Source organism: Mycetomoellerius zeteki, unplaced genomic scaffold (assembly GCF_001594055.1).
Source record: "Mycetomoellerius zeteki isolate Tzet28-1 unplaced genomic scaffold, Tzet1.0 scaffold35, whole genome shotgun sequence".
Lineage (NCBI taxonomy): Eukaryota > Metazoa > Arthropoda > Insecta > Hymenoptera > Formicidae > Mycetomoellerius > Mycetomoellerius zeteki.
The window spans coordinates 2409256-2427134 of record NW_017257338.1 but is presented as its reverse complement, the minus strand read 5'-3'; the positions used below and the strand labels follow the sequence as shown (position 1 = coordinate 2427134).

The 17879-nt window shown below is 34.1% G+C and overlaps 1 protein-coding gene across 6 annotated transcripts; it reads right to left on the bottom strand.

Annotated features, from left to right (window-relative positions):
* Positions 1-964: 964 nt before the first annotated feature.
* LOC108725604 (A-kinase anchor protein 9) lies at positions 965-16786 on the bottom strand. Of its 6 annotated transcripts, none has more exons than XM_018452728.1 (19): positions 16512-16786; positions 16012-16131; positions 15670-15927; positions 15223-15393; positions 14809-15144; positions 12894-14612; positions 12207-12701; positions 11723-11857; positions 11258-11529; positions 10361-11037; positions 9979-10106; positions 9070-9126; positions 7706-7873; positions 6787-6852; positions 5944-6258; positions 3010-5867; positions 2091-2826; positions 1498-1871; positions 965-1114 (listed from the first exon to the last, which is right to left on the bottom strand). In XM_018452728.1, exons 1-19 carry the CDS (start codon positions 16572-16574, stop codon positions 1003-1005), a joined length of 9060 nt encoding a protein of 3019 aa, XP_018308230.1. In that variant the 5' UTR covers positions 16575-16786; the 3' UTR covers positions 965-1002. The 6 variants fall into 6 exon arrangements, with proteins under 6 accessions (XP_018308230.1, XP_018308231.1, XP_018308233.1 ...); XM_018452729.1 differs by having other exon boundaries at positions 6787-6849; XM_018452731.1 differs by lacking the exon at positions 6787-6852.
* Positions 16787-17879: the final 1093 nt, after the last annotated feature.

The window sequence follows — 17879 nt, the reverse complement described above, 5'->3', positions numbered from 1 at the left end:
TGCAACTTGAGATATATAAAAAAGCTTATTATAATCCCATTGGTAAATAAATAATAAACGCGTTTTACGGCGTACAAGGCACGCAGGTTCACATATTTATACTACCTACAATATATCTTAGATAACTTACACAAAACAGTATGTCGTAAATAAAAGCAAAGTCTGGCTTAAAGCCGATTATGTGATTCCGCAGAAATTGCTTTTACTTTGCTAACGTTCGATAAAAGCCTCTCGTGTCTTACAACGCTAAAACCTACTTTACATGCACACATCCTTCTTGCTTATTAATAACGTCTCATTATTCATATTTCTCGCAATACACAGGTGACACTTCGAAATTGCGTCATCAAGATCAAAAGAGATAGATAGCATCAATCAAGTTTCGCAAAACGATAATGAGTTAAAAATATATAAAAACCGCCAGTCTATTACAGAGTCCATATAAATGCCCAGTTTCAATTATTTCCGGTCGAGCTGACGAAATTTACATTCTCTCCATTGATTGTTTAACGGATTAGGACGGATGTAAATCGTACAGTCGAACGAAAATAGAAATCCCATGCAAATCGATTTTTGACGATTGCAATTTAGTCATAAAATACAGAACGCGTTTATAAAAAATGAAAAATATAATAAATGATAAAGTAGAGTTGAACAATTTTATATTGTAAAAATCTGATTTTAAAAAATGCTAATATATCAAGCGCAGCATCTGAATAAGAGAATGAAATGTTCCAAAATTTTATAATTTGATATAGAAACGGTACTTAAACTCTTGATCATTTGATTAAGATTTTAAGATATCTAAATTTACATATTCAAGAATCCAAAATTAATCACGTATCAAGCATTACTTCAAAAATCTAAAAGAATTCGGAGTCATTTTAAAAAACGCGAACTGTATGATATATTATTTGATGAACAATTATTTGATTAAACAATTATTCATAATTAACACTGTACAGCTAAATTTCTACAAATTCTAAAAATATACATATAATGTTATTCTGAGATAATATGACTAGTACCAGACTCTGCCATAACTGCGCCAAGTGTCTCTTGGAAATTTCTTACTTCTTGGTAATACTGCCCAAGCATAAAACTGCTACCTCCACTGAAATATACAATCCAATATATATTGTATCTAATATATAATAACATTGTAAAATCAAACGCAAAAAGTACATTTCAAATTTCACCAAACAATCGAAATAATTAACATGCAATCGTATTAACAAATAGAAAAATCTTATGATATTCATTAATTAACTGATTGAGCCAATTAATTGTGTTTGATCAGCAAAATATTTTTTTCAGTAAAAAACTGGATAATCCACCAAATGATAATATTGCTAAATTAGAAATGTGTTTTCTTACTGGATAATATCTTTAAGAGCTTATCCTCTTCATATACTTATTAAAGATTTGTGACATATATAATCAAATCTTTCCTTCATCGATTTTATAAAAATGCTATTTGATAATCGTTTTACTTACTTTGTCGCCCTTTCTCTCACGGGTGGAGAATGATTTGATGGTGTTTTCCGGACAGGCGGCAAATCAATCAATTGATCGACACTACCCATGATAGCATTAGCACCCACGCGTTTCCCCGTTCGCCAGCGTTGAATCAACCACTTCATCCTATGTATACTGATTATAGCAAACACGGCGATCCTGAAACGCACCTTCCTGTTGTGAGACAATCGCGCGTAAGAGCGTTGATCTTGAGTCAATTGCGCAAGCACGCATAACGTGTTTTCCTCGCAATACTGATAGCTGCCGACAATACATAATAGGTACTTCTTCTGATAAGCCAACGCTTTCCGTCTACTTTCCACTCGTAAATATTTGCCATAGAAGTTTTGTAACTGGAATGCAAAATTCACACATTGTTCTATTTACTTTACAGCCTAATTATAGTTAAATTCAATTATAATTAATTATTAAATCTCAACACATACAAATTATTATAAAAAAATATAAAAATTAAATCATTATTAACAACTTCTTTTAATTCTAAGATACGAAAATTGAATTACTTCAATTTTAGATTAATTAGATTGAAATAATTAAATGAAATGTTATACCCTTTCGATAGGAATTGTCTGCTGGTTCGAAGCCTGTGTATTTTTCAGTTTTTTCAGCTGCCCCTCGAGCAACTTTATACGTTGCATCGATAGTTCCCTATCTGTCCTCATTCTGCCGATTTTATCCTCGAGATTACTGTTCTCAATAGCATATTTCTCAACTGTCTCGCTTAATTCCTTAATTTTCTGCATAAAATTCGTGGGGACATCTTTGGCATTTTCAATTAAATCTTTGAATTTCCTCTCTCTTTCTTTTGAAATTGCTAGTCTCATACAGAGGTCCGTCTCTCGCTCTTTCAAGGAATCTACTATGCGCATAAGCTTCTGCTCTTGACTTGAGGATTCCTTTAATTCTTGCCTCGCACGATTTATATCAGTCTCCAGCTCTATTCTGATTTCTCGAGCGTTGTTGATCTCTCTGCGCAATTCTTTGATCTCATCCAGTTCAGCATCTCGTTGATCTTGCTTCATATTTTCAGTCAACATCTTCACCTGCTCTTGCAAATAATTACAGTGTTCTTCTCGTGCTTTCAACTCCTCTGCAGTTCTTCGCAGATCTGCCTCTAGGATTTCTTTCAGTCCATTGGTTAATGCCAGACTGCTGATTAGTCTTTCTTGTTCCTCCGTTGCGATCTCTAACTGTTTCTCGTACTTACTCATCTCATTCTCTAGTTTCTTTATATTCTCCCTTAGTTGCGCATTGTGCTTTCGACTTTCTTCAAGATTTTCGCTCGTTCTTAAATACAGAAAAAAATATTAGGAAACAAAATATTGTTTTTGGAATATATAGTTATCTTGTTTTGCTAAAATATAATTAAATTCTATCGGGAAATATCAACAGAGTGAAAAGATTATGGGTAGATAAATATAAGTACACTACACAAGTAATAAAAAATTGAAACTAAAAATTAGCACATACTTCTCCGATTCATTTTGCGTGGTTGCAGCAAAATTTGACAAGCTTCTACTGATGTTTTCAATTTCTATCGATTTTCTCATGGACGTCAATTGTGAATCCAAATTAATCTGCTGTTGTCTCATCGACGCTAGATCATTACGAAGCTTCTCCTCGTTATCCAGAGAGGCTTTCAACTTTGTTTGCAGGAATTCGATCAACTCAGTGTCCTGTATTCGCCCTACTTCCGCCATCCGACGATGTTCCTCTATCTCCATCCTCAAGAACTTCACCACGTCTCTTTCTGAAAGAAGTTCCTTATTCAGCTTAACCGCCTTCTTCGTCTCTTCCGTCAAATCCGCCTTCAGTTGCAGAATACGATCCTCGTACTCAGCGATCTGATGTCTCATTATATCTCGTTCGACTTCTAAGTCATCTTTTAGTTTCTTCAATAACTCGTTGTCCTTGCGTACTATATTATTTCTTTGATGATAATCCTCCGTTACTACTCCATCCACAACCTCGTCGTCCTTAATTACCTGCATAATTTGTTTATCCAATCGTGCGGAAAGATTCAGTTCTCGCTGGACCATATCTTCGATATCACTATCGTCCTGTGAACGTCGCACAGAAGCATCCTTCAGCTCCAATTCCTTTTGCAAGCTCTGCACCATATCCCTCAATTCCTCATTCAGCCTGCGTTCTTCCTTCAATTTCCTTCTCAATTCTACAATATTACCCGATTCCTTCATTTTGTTTTGAATAGTCTCCAGTGCTCGATGCAGACTCTTACTATCATCGCTCATCTGCCTGATTACCTTGTCTTTTTCCTTCAGGAACTCCTGCAAATGATGGATCTCTTGGTCCTTGTTGCTAGAAGATGATGGCGAGGAAGTTCCCGACTGAACGTCACTCATTCGTCTTGCCATCTCTTCCAACTTGCGGATTACCTGATCCCGATTATTCAAACCATCCGTCAATCGTAGGATCTCGTCCTGCAACTCGGCGATTTCTCGCTCGCGCGCGTGAACCTTTGTCTTAAATTCGTATAGTTGCTTGTTCTCGTTATCGATCTCAATATTGCGCGTCTGAAGAGTCTCCAATGCGATATCTTTATCCAGGACAAGTTCCTTGAATCTTTGCAATTCTTGTGTCATATCCTGCAAAGAGTTGTTTCTTTTCATCTGATCCTTCTCTCTATCTTCGATTTCTCTCTTCAATTTTGTGTTCTCTGCATTTAATTCTGTAATGATCCTTTCATTCACCTGCATTCTATCTTTTTGATCTTCGAGCTCCTCCGACTTCAGTTTCAGAATGTTTTCTACTTCCTCCAGATCTTTCTTTATTTTACTTTCCGACGCCTGGGCCAGCTCATATTGTCCTCTATAGAAATTTTTATCCCGCACCAAATTTTCGACAGTTTCCTTGAACTCATCTTGCAAGTTTTGATACTGTTTCTGCAAGGTGACCAATTCCATTTCGTACTTGTTCAAAAAATCAGATTTTAAATCTAGTTCTTGTTGCAGAACTTGCAGTTGATTTGATAAATTTTCGATTTCCTTCACTTTCTCATTGAGTAATTCCTCGGCTCGCTGAGAGTCCTCACTGATATCATTGTTTTTGGGAGATGATAATTTTGACTCCTCTCCGGAACGATGCAATTCCATTCCCGAGTGACCAACATTTCCGTTGCTGTAACTATGTGTATTGGAATGCAAATCTAACGGTGGTACTTGCGCGTCTATCTTATCCACATCGAGCAAAGGTGTTTCTAAAGTGTTGAAACTGTTCATCCGTAACGTATTCTTCGACGAGGACGTAGGAACTTTGAAACTAGAGATATTGTGCGATGTTGTAAATGTCATATTAGGTGCTCGAGTAGCTTCAGGGAATTCTTCACATTCCGAATGAATGGAGAGAATGTCGCTCAACGTTCGCGCGCTGTTCTTGGCCTCCGCTTGCTTTGTTAGTTCCCGCAGCTGCACATCGTCCAAAGCGAGTGATGAATAGACATTCAATTGTTTCTCCCTTTTAGAGAGTTGCTCCTTTAAATGATCGATCTCCTCGTTCTTATCAGCCAATATGGTATCAATTAACTGCGGCAATTCTAATTGAGTATGCTCCTGCGTTCCAAGTTTTATTTGTAGCATTTTTTTTTCCTCTTGAACGAGCTTTAATTGATCTTTTAGCCGCTCGATTTTTTGCAGTGCGCCATTTTCCGATTGAACAAAATTTTCCATTTCTGCTTCCTTCTCTGCCAACATCTGATTAGTCCTTTCAAGTTGGGCTTTCAGCTCTTTCAATTCTATCTCTTTATTAGTAATGATCTGTTCCAGGGAATGATATTTCGTGGTAGCTTCGTGTAATTGCAACTCTAAACGAGACGTCGCTTGCTTCTGAGCGAAAGGTGCGCTCTGTTTGTGCTGCTCCAAGCGACCACGCATTGTTTCAATTTGGAACAATTGCTCGGATGCGGTCTGGTGCAAGATCTCTTGTTCTGTTAATAATTCCTCATTCTGATTTTTCATCGTTGTCAATTGCATCTCCAGATCCTTGATCCTCTTGAACGCTACTTCCTCCGCACGTGCGTGCTTTAGCATTTTATCTTTCAGCTTGAGTACTTGATCCAGTGGTAGCATCGGCGGCAAGGACGGATCATCCGGTGTTAAACATCTCGTCGCATCGATTTGCTCTCTGATCGATACGTCTTCGCTCGGCTGGCTCAAACTTAAATTGGAACCACACATGTGCGCAGATTCCATCTCTCGAATTCTCTTGTCTAACTGATTTTGCATCTCATGCAATTCTGTTTTCATTTGCTTCAAGACAGACGAATTAACGTTGAAGTGTTCTGAACTTAACTTGTGTTTATTCAATTCCTCCTAAAAATACAAAGAGCTTTCTCGTAACCATTTTCCTTCTATATATATTGTTTATGCATTTGCTCACTTTACTTACTTGCAAATGATTAATTTGTTCGTTCAGATGCCTGTTCTCACTACCAGATTTAATAGCATCCAGCTCTTGAACTAGTTCTTGTTGATTCTTCGTTTGCGCGGTTATCACCGTTTCCAATTGATTAATTTGCATTTGCAAGGACTCTTCTCTTTCAATCTTGGCTTGTAACTGCTGCTCCAAGTCAGCAATGATGTCTCGTAAAACCCATATTTTGTCCACTGCAGCCCTCAATTCACTCTCCTTTTCCGACTTCTTCGCCTCGGTGTCGGACATTAATGACGACATCTCTCTCATTTGAGATTCGAGAGCCTCCACCTAGATCGTAAATCACACATACATATATATATATATGCGAGTTATCAACGCATCGGTTTTACAGGATGTCACCTATATTTCCAGTCAAGCATGACCCAACATGTAAAGCATGGGCAGATACGGTATGTATTATATCTACTTTATACTTATTTTAAGCTAATGTACAGTGGATAAGAAACAAAAATAATTATATAATTATCTAATTAATAAAAATAATTATGTTACTAAAAAATAAAAATTACTCAAGAAAGATGATAAATAAATATGATATATAATTCTATCTATAAGTAGTCTGAACTTTTTTTTTATTACGACACATTTAAACACTTTACTTCAAGACCGTTCAAAAAATTTGTAAAGTATTTAAATGCATTTTGGTAGTTACGTTGTAAATGTAGATAAATAGGTAAATTGTTACATAACTCATTACTCAAATATTTTGGCAAATACGGGTACTTTTCTTAGCCACTGTATGACGATGAAAAGACGTAGAAAAAGTTAAAAAATCAAAGTAAATACAACACTCACAGCTGCATTGATGTCAGTCGTTTGAAGCTCAGGGATGTCTGTTCTTTCAGATGATAGCTCAGACTGCTTTGTGCGACAAACAGAAAACCAAAACCAGAGTGCAGAAAAAAACTTGTGTTAATACAATTAGTCGTGATGAGTGATACTAATTGCTGGCGATACAATTTTAATTTCCGATAGCCCTTTCAATTGGTAGTTAAACTTACGTTCTATATTATACTATTTTCAAAACAATTATCTTTAGATTAAGGAACCTGCTGGTCAAAATGCATGTTTTACGAAATACGTATTTTAGGAATATAGAATTTAGAAATATAGAATTCATATTTATGGTACTACAGGATTTTATCTATTTTCTAATATATTCTAATATTGGATAAATTATGCAATCCATTTTTCAAAGATCAAAATGCAATCTTTTTCCAGCAGTTTTAAGTTTATGTTAAGTTTTTAAATATTAAATAAACCACAGAAACCTAGTTAAATCTTGGAAATGGCAGTCGTTATACCAGTTGAAATTTCCTGGTTAGTGCAGTAATTACTACAGCGAATTAAGAAAGTTTGTATTAAATAAATTAATCCTTAGTTAGCCATAAGTTAAATTATTGCATGATATTTTCTTTGGATTTATACTGTATTAACATTTCTAAATTTAAAAAAATCAAAACAATGTCTGTTTATTTTTTTGAGAATAATTATACTGCAAAAAAGTTTTGATATATTAAAGACAATATTTTACAATATTTAGTATATATAAATATTGTCCATTAATTGGCATTAATTAAGGATTAATTGAGGAACAATAAACCCTAAAGCTAATCACAGCGGGTGATTATGAAAAGCATATCGTGTTTATACTCAACAAAAAATATTTTTGTCACGTTTGAAAAAAAAAAGTAAGCACAATGAAAGTTTTTACCTCGGAAGTAATACGCATATCTCTTTCTTTGTCGCGCTCGCGTTCCTTGAGCTGTTCTTGCAAAAAGCGAATTTGTTTCGCAGCTTCATCTCGTTCCATTTCGCGCTCGCTCGCTTGTTCATCCAGAAACCGACGAGTTGCTCGTAACTGCTTGTCCGCTGCCTCAATCTAAACAAATGCGTATAGTTCTAGTTAGAGGAAATTATCGTATCCCACGCACAACGCGCATGTGATAAAAGTAATTAACTTAAAGTAGAATAGTTTATTTGCTGTATTATTTAAGTCATTTTCATGTAATAGTCAGTTATATATCTATATGTAAGAAAAAAAGATGATAATCATTCTTTTAAAATTTTTCAGAATTAAGATTTATATATAAAAAAATTGTATTAAGATTTAGGAAATTAATTAAATCAATGCTTCAAATATTTTAAGAGACAGAGATAGAGATAGAAACATCACCTTTTTTTAAATCAAATAAAAAAATTGATTTCATTAAAAAAAATAATTTTCAAATCAAAGAAATTTTTTCTTTAACCGTATAGCAAAGAAACGTTTCTTTGATCAAAGAAACTTTTCTCTGGGTGAAATACTTTAATAATACTTTAATCATTCAGTTAATTCCATGTCCTCCCCCATTCATAGTAAAATAAAATAGTACAAAGGAAAATAAGCTAAACTATAAAACTATGTTACCGAATAATCTTTCGGGCAAAGAGGTATTGAAAATAAAACAAAGAAAAAAATGATTATTCCAATATTAAAATATAAATATAATTATTAATGTAAAAAATTACTTGATACTGAAAATTAAGACATCAAAAACATAAAAAATAGAAAATTGCTATTTTTTAAACATATTTTTTAAATATATTTGGTTTATATAAAAACCAAATATATTTGAATACTAATTTAATTTTCAAATATATAACTACAAAATTAGAGGATCAATAAAAATTATACTTCAACAAATTTTGATTACAGTAAAATAAGCAACGTAATAAGAAAAATCTATAACAGAAGACATATTCAGATATAGTGACACATTAAGACGTCTATAATATAGCATGCAAAGCAATTATTATATCTTGCAACAACATGCAATATATATTAACAAATATAGTAATTATTAAATTGTATATACTTTTTAGTAACTATATGATAAACATATGTGCAATTATTGCTATAGACAAATATTAGAAATGAGATAAATGACATTTCAATGAAAGCTTGTATTATTCTTCTCAATAAAGCTTGTATTCTTCTTAATTGCAACGAAATATTATAAATATTAATTTAGTTTCGATCTACAAGTAACTTACGGACAGCATTATTACAGTAATATTAGTAATTCTATAATTTACCTTTTTGCAGCAAACCCTGTGAATGTATGGGGTAGGAGTAGGTTCTAAAGGTACCTGCTGGCAAGACAATAGAACGCCAATCAATCTTTTAAAACCTGCATCACAGAGCTCTGCACTTTTGATTTGGAAGATGCCTCTTATTGATTAATTAAATAATGTTTTACTAATGAATATTTTTTGATAGATTTAAACTGCCATATGTGCACAATGTTCTAATTTCTGGCTGCTTTATAATTACTGGGGAATACTAATCATTATTTTATACGGGATGTATAAAGAAAAGAGTGAATATTAAATTAAGTGAATATATCTTTAAATTGCTAGAAAGTTCAAAATCTAATTAATAAAGCTCAATAAAGCTAAGAATTTCTGTATTTAAGAATCATGGAATAATAAGGATGAAGAAAACAAAAATTTCAATAAAAATTAAAGTTTAAAATAGCACATATAAAGATTTAAAAGCCTATGATTTCAACAGATAAAGTATGTAAAGATTTTCGGAGATAAAAGAATCTAAATATTTCGCTTTCTTAAAAATGTACTCTGTACATAGTACAACATAATAATTTTTTCTAATTTTGGTACTACTTATCAAAAGAAATATTAAAATATCAAAATAATAGACATATATGAATAATATCAACAAACTGTACTACAATTACATTGTGTAAAATAATGTGCTATACAAATAAAAAATGATCGTGTTAATTGTTGATATACGGTAAAAAACATATACATATTGTAAACACGAAGCTCATAGATATACAGAAGTGTGTAGACTTAATGAATTACAAAGACAAGTTTTCAATACACCGCAATGTTCATCACCGTACTGTCATACCAAGATCGAATAATTAGAAATCATGCAACAATGCACTTTCAATGAAAATAATAAATAAACGATTTTACCTGTTGTTGTAAATCTTCCCTCTCTTTCCTAGCGTCATCTATTAGTTTATCATTTTGCCTACATAGCTCTTCTATTAATTGCAGCAAATAAGATATGTCGCCACCACCATTAGATAATACATGTCTAGCTGTAATTTCAATTTAAAAAAAAAAGTCAATCATATAGGAAAAATATAAAGAATAAAAAATGTTAAAAATATTTAGGATAGAATAACTAATGCAATCTATATATTCAAGTTCAAACTTTTAATTTGAAATGATAATATGATCAATTTGAAATTAAAAAGTGTAAATATAAACGAGGTTATTCATTTTTAATATATATGTATATATATTCATCTAAATTATATAAAAATTACATAAAAATAAGATAAAAATTTACCTTTTTCTTGTATTTGCGAAAAATCTTGCAACACAATATCGCCCCTAGAAAGATCGCTTTCGCCATATCCTTCCGTGATGATTTCTTTTTTGCTTTCCACGCTAATCAACTTTCGCTGAAGTTCCAAAATATGTACTTTTAATTGTTCTACTTCTTCTTGGTAATTTATGATCAAAGCCTCAGCATGATTCAGTTTCAAGGAGAGCTCTTCATTAATTTCATTAATTTTGCTTGCTAAGAGATCATCATTTGACGACAATGCGATCTTATTCTCACCCTCAGACATCGACAGATTGAGGACTTGTGTGCTATCAGACTTCAAGCGTCTTAAACAAGCTTTCAGCTCTTTTTTTAATATTTCGTCTGTGTCTTCATCAACTAAACTCTGCAACATTTTGTTGTCGCTGTTAATGATGGAAGCTATTTTTGTGGATTGCGGAGCAAAATGGACTTTCTTAATTCGTTGATTTGATGGATCCTTATGCGGCGTTTCAGATAAAACGGTGTTGTTACTCTTATTTAAATTCTCTTCATCGGTAAAAGCGGACTCTGACAATTGTCTTTTTAAAACTTCATTGATCAGAGTATTATTAACTTCTTCTTCACAAACAGAGAAATAGTTAACTAATTCTCCAATTAGATTCTTAAGAGTTACACATGCCTTCCACAGATTGTCCCTGATAAAAATAAGATGTAACATACTCAAGCAATGATTACATAGTTAATACATATTATATGAGTAATCATATTATATAACAGGAAAAAACTCTAAATGTCTTTTAAATGTATATGTTAAATTAATTTAAATATTAAATATTTCAATTTAAAATTTTTTTTTAACGATTAAATTGTTTATCTGCTAAATCATAAAATAATATTTCAATACTTATCAATTACCTTTCTTCCATGATATTTTCTAAAGTTCCGACACGACTAATTTCTTGCTTGTCATCAGTATTCGTTTTAAGACTAGTAATTTCCTTTTGATGTTGCTCAAACATTCGTGTTACAATGCAACTTTGTTCATCCTTCAAACGAACTAATTCAGTGGCATGTACTTTTTTCAACTCCTGGATTTCTTGTTTAGCGTTGGATGTGAATTTATCTCTCAGTTCTAATAATTCGGCTGGCCAATTATCTTCTTTGTCTGTTTCCACCGATAATAGTACCTACACAATTTTAACAGATTTTACAATAAATATCTTCTAATAGTGCCTAATAAGGTGCCACAAATACATTAGCCACAATTTTTAGAGTAACATTCAAAAATTATCATTCAAGAAAATGACCGAATCATTTAATTAGATTTAATCTATGCTGTTATTTCATTCTGAACCCAGTTTTTACACATAATCCATCTACCTGAAATTGTTCTTGAAGAGCGTTGACAATGTCTTGTCTAGCTAACGCAATCTGCTCTTCTAATTGATGATTATATGCATCACGCAGATTCGACAATTCACCATTTTCCAATACTTCCAATTCTGTCTGACAATACTACATGCAAACAGGAAGTCACACGGCAATACGTTAGTCACAAATAAATTTACATTTCAATATAAATTGTCGAAACGGAACACAATTAATCTATTTTATTATTGTTGCACAATAACGAAAAATGTATTAATTACAATAAATGTATGAGATCACAAACATTACTGATCACAGAAAATCATGAAGACAGCATTAAGATGAGAAATATAGTAGTGATAATTAATACATTCTAATCACACCATGCGTTTACAACTTCATACAGGAATTTTCAACACACATTAAAGACAAGAATTGCTGTTGTTGACAAATCAGTATAAGACAGAGTCACTATAAACAGATAATTTTTCCTCACCTGGTGCACAGTAGGTACAATCAATGCATGCTCCAATTTTGCCTCGATATCGCGAATTTGACACTCATATAATTCTTTCTGTTCTTCGAGCGTTTTCTCATAATCAGCCTTGACATTCTGAATTTCATTCATTTTGAGTTCTAATTCCTTTTGCAACGCTTGGATGCTACCCTCATATTCCGTCTCAAGACGTGCTTGGTTTTCAGCATCCAGAATCTTGCTTCTCAGAGATTCCTCGATGGCACTAGGTGTTGCTGCTCGGGAGTTTGACACGTTCAAACAATCTCCGGCACCACCAAAATACAAATCGTCTGTCAGCTCCTCGGTTTCGCTATCGTCGGAAATTCGTTTCGACTGTTGACTAAAGACTTCCTCAGAATACTGTTTTTCCATTTGCAAGCATTTCAGCTCGAAGTATGTCCTTAGTTCTTCCATCTCTTTGGCATGGCGTGCTTCGAGCTCAGTCTTCAGATCATTTAGACTTGCATTACCATCCTTAAAGAATAGAAAATATAAATTTATTATATATTTATTAATTATATATTTATTATTAATAAATTTATATTATTCATTATATTAAATATTATTTATTATTTAAAACATATATATAACATAGTTCTGCCCAACGTAGTTAAGAATACAGACACAAATATTGTTCTAGATCGAATGAAAATAAAAATGACTTGCCTTGAAATTCTGCAGCAACGAACGCAGTCTACTGATTTCTTTGGCAGAATCCGCTTTAACATATTCCAGTTCTGCTTTACGTCGATTCATCATCTCCTCGATTTCCTGGCTTAGCTTTTCCTTCTCTGTCCACAAATTTTCCAAAGACTTTTGCAACGAGTCTTCGCTATTCTGTGGCAAAGTGACATTCTCCCTCGAGGATTGCGCCTTAACGATGACTATTTTCTCACACAGTGCATAATAATGAGATAATTTTAATTTAACTTCGTCCAAATTCGGCTTGTTCTCTAAAATTTGTTGTAACTCTTCATATAAGTTTTCATTGTTCTTCAGATAATTGTTTTTTGCATCTATTAATGTGTCGGCAATATTCGATTCCAAAAGTTTCTTCTGGCTTGCTGTATTTTGATTTAATATACTATCATCCAAGTTCTGATTTTCTTTCAAGTGCTTGGACGAAATCGTGCTATTCAAGGAGATATTCATTTTACTGCTATCGCTCAACCCCAAAGTCTGATTCAATCTTTCTTCAAATTCGGCGCACTGTGTCCACGCATGAGCTAAGCCATTCGTCAATTGCTGGCACTGCATTTCTATCTGCTGTGTTCTTTCCGTCATTTCAGCCAAATCTTTCCTATATCTCGCATTCTCTGCCTCTTTCTCCTCCATTAGTAGCTTCAAGCTCTCTATTTCCCGTTGTTGCTCTTCTATTCGCCGAGCTGAATCGCTCTCGATATTCACCAGAATACTTTTCGAAGAATTCTGAATGGAAGCATCACTAGATGTTGCATGACTGAATTCTCTCAACGAAATGACTTCCTGTTGAAATTTGTCACACGTATTTTTCATATCCTTGAGTTGCTTCTCGTATGTTTTCTTTGCGATATCGGCTTCTTCCAATTTATTGTTCGCTTTGGCCAAATCTGTCTCAAGAACACAAACTTTCTCGACTAATAGCTGTTCTATCTCCATCTTCTCCTCGAGCTTTCGCTTTATCAGCTGATGCTGAACAACTTCCTCGTCGAAAGTCTTATACATGGTTTCTCCTAATTCACTGACTGTGCTTACACTTGTAGCATCCAATCGAGATAAAGACTTCTCCAAATCTCCAATGTATAGTCTACCGCTCAGAGTCCTATCGTGCACTTGACTGTTTTCGATAATCGATTGTGCCGTGGAATATCTGCATGATAAATCGTCCAGCTTAAATTTCAGCGTATCGTTCTCCTGTTTTAATGTAGCAGCATTCGACAAAGCTTGCTCCAATGATCGTTCAATACTCTCCTTAGACTCTAAGATACTCATCGAAGCGATGTGCTTCGACGTCATTTCCTCCAGTTGAATTTTGTGCAATTTGATCTGCTCATTCAACAACTCCTTCTCTTTCTGAAAATGCAGATTTTGCATACGCCGTTCGTTTTCTGCTTCAAATTTTAATTCGTCAAGTTTCACTTTGTACAGGTGAACTTCTGATTGAGCAATCTTCTGCGACTCTGCATGATTTACCAATTCGAGTTTTAGCGCCTCGACAGTTTTCTTGTAGTGAGATAACTGCGTTTGAAAGACGGACAATTCCTTGGCGTGTCTGCTCTCTAAATCCGGTAATTCCTTATTTAAACGATCGGCGAACATTTTGTTTTCGTTCTTCAATATTTTCATGCACTCTTCGTGCTTGATTTTTGTATTCGTAATTTCAGCCTCGTTTTTCAAAGTTAATTCCTATGAATAAAAAATCAATATAGCAAATCTTTTTTTTAATTGCTATAAACAACTTAGCTATGACTATTTTTCACTACCTATAGATATTACTACGTATAGATATTACGTATCATTTTTAAAATTCGCTAAAAATATTCATAAACTAAAAATTTATAGATTAGTTAATTATAGAAAAAAATCCTCATGAAATACTTACTTTTAACTCTTGCTGATGGCGTATTGCATTAGTATTTGTCACTGTGGTAAATTTATTCAAGATATGCTGCATATCCTGTTTGATTTTATCAACTCGTGCCTCATACTGTTTTTGTTGCTCCAACGTCTCGTCGATATTCAGATTCTTCTCTGCGGCACTAAGGCGAATTTGTTCATTTAGATTATTTATCTGTACTTTGTAATCATTGATTTCTGCGTTTTGTGTTTCTCTCTCCATCTCCAATGTCTGTACGTGTTTACGAATATCCGTCAAATGCGCATTTAATCGACGAATTATTCCTTCCTGATCGCTCATCGTTATTTCCAAAGCTTTAATCTAAAACATTCGGGACAATATTGGACATTTATAGCAAGGTTATTAATAACTACAAAATGTAAGAAGCGTGTCGCTTACTTTTTGTTGCAAATTCATGTTGTCTATCATAGGATTGTTCAACTGCATGGAATTCAAAGCATTAAGCTGTGCCGTTGCAGTGTCTCTTGCAGATAATGCTTGTTCCAAAGATGACGTTAAATGTTCTATTAGATTGTCACGTTGATTTACTGCCTTTTCAAACTCTTGCAACTATTTTATGAAAAACACATTATTTAATGTCAATTATCTTATAACAATATTTACAAATAAAAATAAAATGTAAGCTATATAAAATATTAAAAAAATTTAACAATAAAATTATATGCTATCTAGACTAACATTGTAACTACTGTTATTATCAAAATCAAAAGGTGAGAAAAAAATTTAATATATTTTAAAATATAAAAAATATATAAAATAAGCGATAAGTGTACGTTCTATGAATTAACATAAATTTATGTTTATGAACAAAGAGATGCAACATACTTTTATGTGATACAAAGATATAATATCCCTCCCATGTATACTGCTGCCACGGCTCTGCGATGAGTTTGGAGACGATGTCTCTGCTCGTAAATGATCAATCTCTGCATTTAAAGTCCCAACTATAGCTTCTTTTCCCTGCAATAATTCCTCCAATTCTGCGACTCGTCCCGCCAGTCCTTCCAAATCAGCATCTGCCTCTCCCTCGCTTATACTAACACTGCTGTATGTTATATCCCTTGAGGATATGGCTTCAGTTATCTAATAGAGAACAAACATAAAGCAATTTATGCAGAAACGCTGCAAATCAAATAAACATTCAGACATGTGTTATTTTTTTTTTACGCCAGATTCCTTATGCATCATGGACTTCTCATTATGCAATGACTCGTCATCGGATTGTTCCACATACTCCATGTTTCCGCTCTTGTCTTTACTCGATCGTTTCACTTTATACTTTTCCAACTATAACAATCAAGATACATCTCAAGCAACTGATCAGTGATAGTAACCGAAGACAAAGCGTTCCTAGTGCAAAAGAGAACTATCTATAATGGGTGCTTTCCAGCAAGAGACACAGATGACACAGTATAAAACAATGAATCATTATATCCTTGTTGTTTGCCAATGTTAAACAAAGATGACATGATCACTATGTCACACCAAAATGTCTCTTGCTGGAAAGCACCAATGTCTCACCAAAATTAAAGTGATAAAAACAGACGAGCAATGCACGGAACGCAAAAATAATAATATAAACAAATAAGGCTCTGCTCTAATTGTTAAGCAAGTAGTAAGAGTATACACTAGAGGTGATATGGATAATGAACAGAAGAAACATTTACCATTTCTCTGCCGGCCTCCAGCGAGCGTTTTCTATGCTCGTCCTCATCCTGCGTCGCGCTCATCCTGACGGAATCCGCGGATCGACGTGCATGAAGAGTGCAAAACTAAATATTTGTCAGCTACAAGTTCACAGCTTGTCATCCGCTACATTTCAAATTTGACACTTCCGCGATGGCCGATCTTGGTTGCCAGCTGTCATAAGGTCTTTGCTCGTGCCACGGTATCGCTTGCTTCGCCAGATCAAACAATAAAAGAATAAACCTCCGAAGGGCAATCAAAATTAATAAAACGCTCAACAAAAGCGGTTGGAAAAGCGGTTGGTCAGTTGTTCTATCTAAAACGGTCGCGCGTCAGTCGTACCAACTTTTAAGGATTGACAGGATAGAGATCCTCAAGGCCTGTATTCATAGTCAGGCCTTATATTTAAGGCTTCCTTAAATTTATCTTCAGATGCACGAATTATTTCATTAGCTACTGAGCATCTAAAGGTAAATTTAAGGAAACCTTAAGTATAAGGTCTGACTATGAATACGGGCACTAGTCAGAGATTGGACACTGTTTAGGGTTGGTTTATAAAGGCGCGTTCACATCTTGATGGAAAAGCTGTACTACTTTTTATCAGCGCGAATTCCGCTCTACCAATAGGAGAGCACAAAACGCCATTAATCCAACCCAGGTTGGAACAAACCCAGCCGGGCCGAAAATGCTATTTGATTTCTGATTGGACGAGATTATAATACTTTCAGATCAAACATGGGTTAACCGAATCGGGTTAGATTCAAATCTACTCCATTCGAAAACGCCATAAGTTTCCACCGAGGGTAAGGCTGTGTCCCCATGGAGAAAGAAACAGCGGAACGGAATCAGAATGGAATATTAACAGAAAAGAGATAGGATGAGGATATCTCTTTTCTATCAATATTCCGTTCTGATTCCGTTCCGCTGTTTCTTTCTCCATAGGGACTCAGCCTTATGCCTAATTCACACTGGACGCAGCAAGCGTCAAGCAGCGGAGCAGCAACCAATCAGTGAGGCGATATTTACAGTGGCCTAAACAATATCGCGTTGCTGATTGGTTGCTGCTCCGCTGCTTGACGCTTGCTGCGTCCAGTGTGAATTAGGCATTAAAGTAAGGCACTATGAGTATTCGCATCCGCCATTTTTAGTCCTTTCCTCACTCTCTTGCTCCTTTCCCTAATCCCTAGCTCTCTCTTCGCTTAAATTTATTATGTCGATAAATTTAAATATTATTTAAGTATTAATTAAACATAAATTTAAATATCATTTTTGAAGTACTAGAAATAGTTGAAACCTTTTCGGTAATATTTCAAAAAGATTGCAGATTCATTCTATAACATTTCAACTAT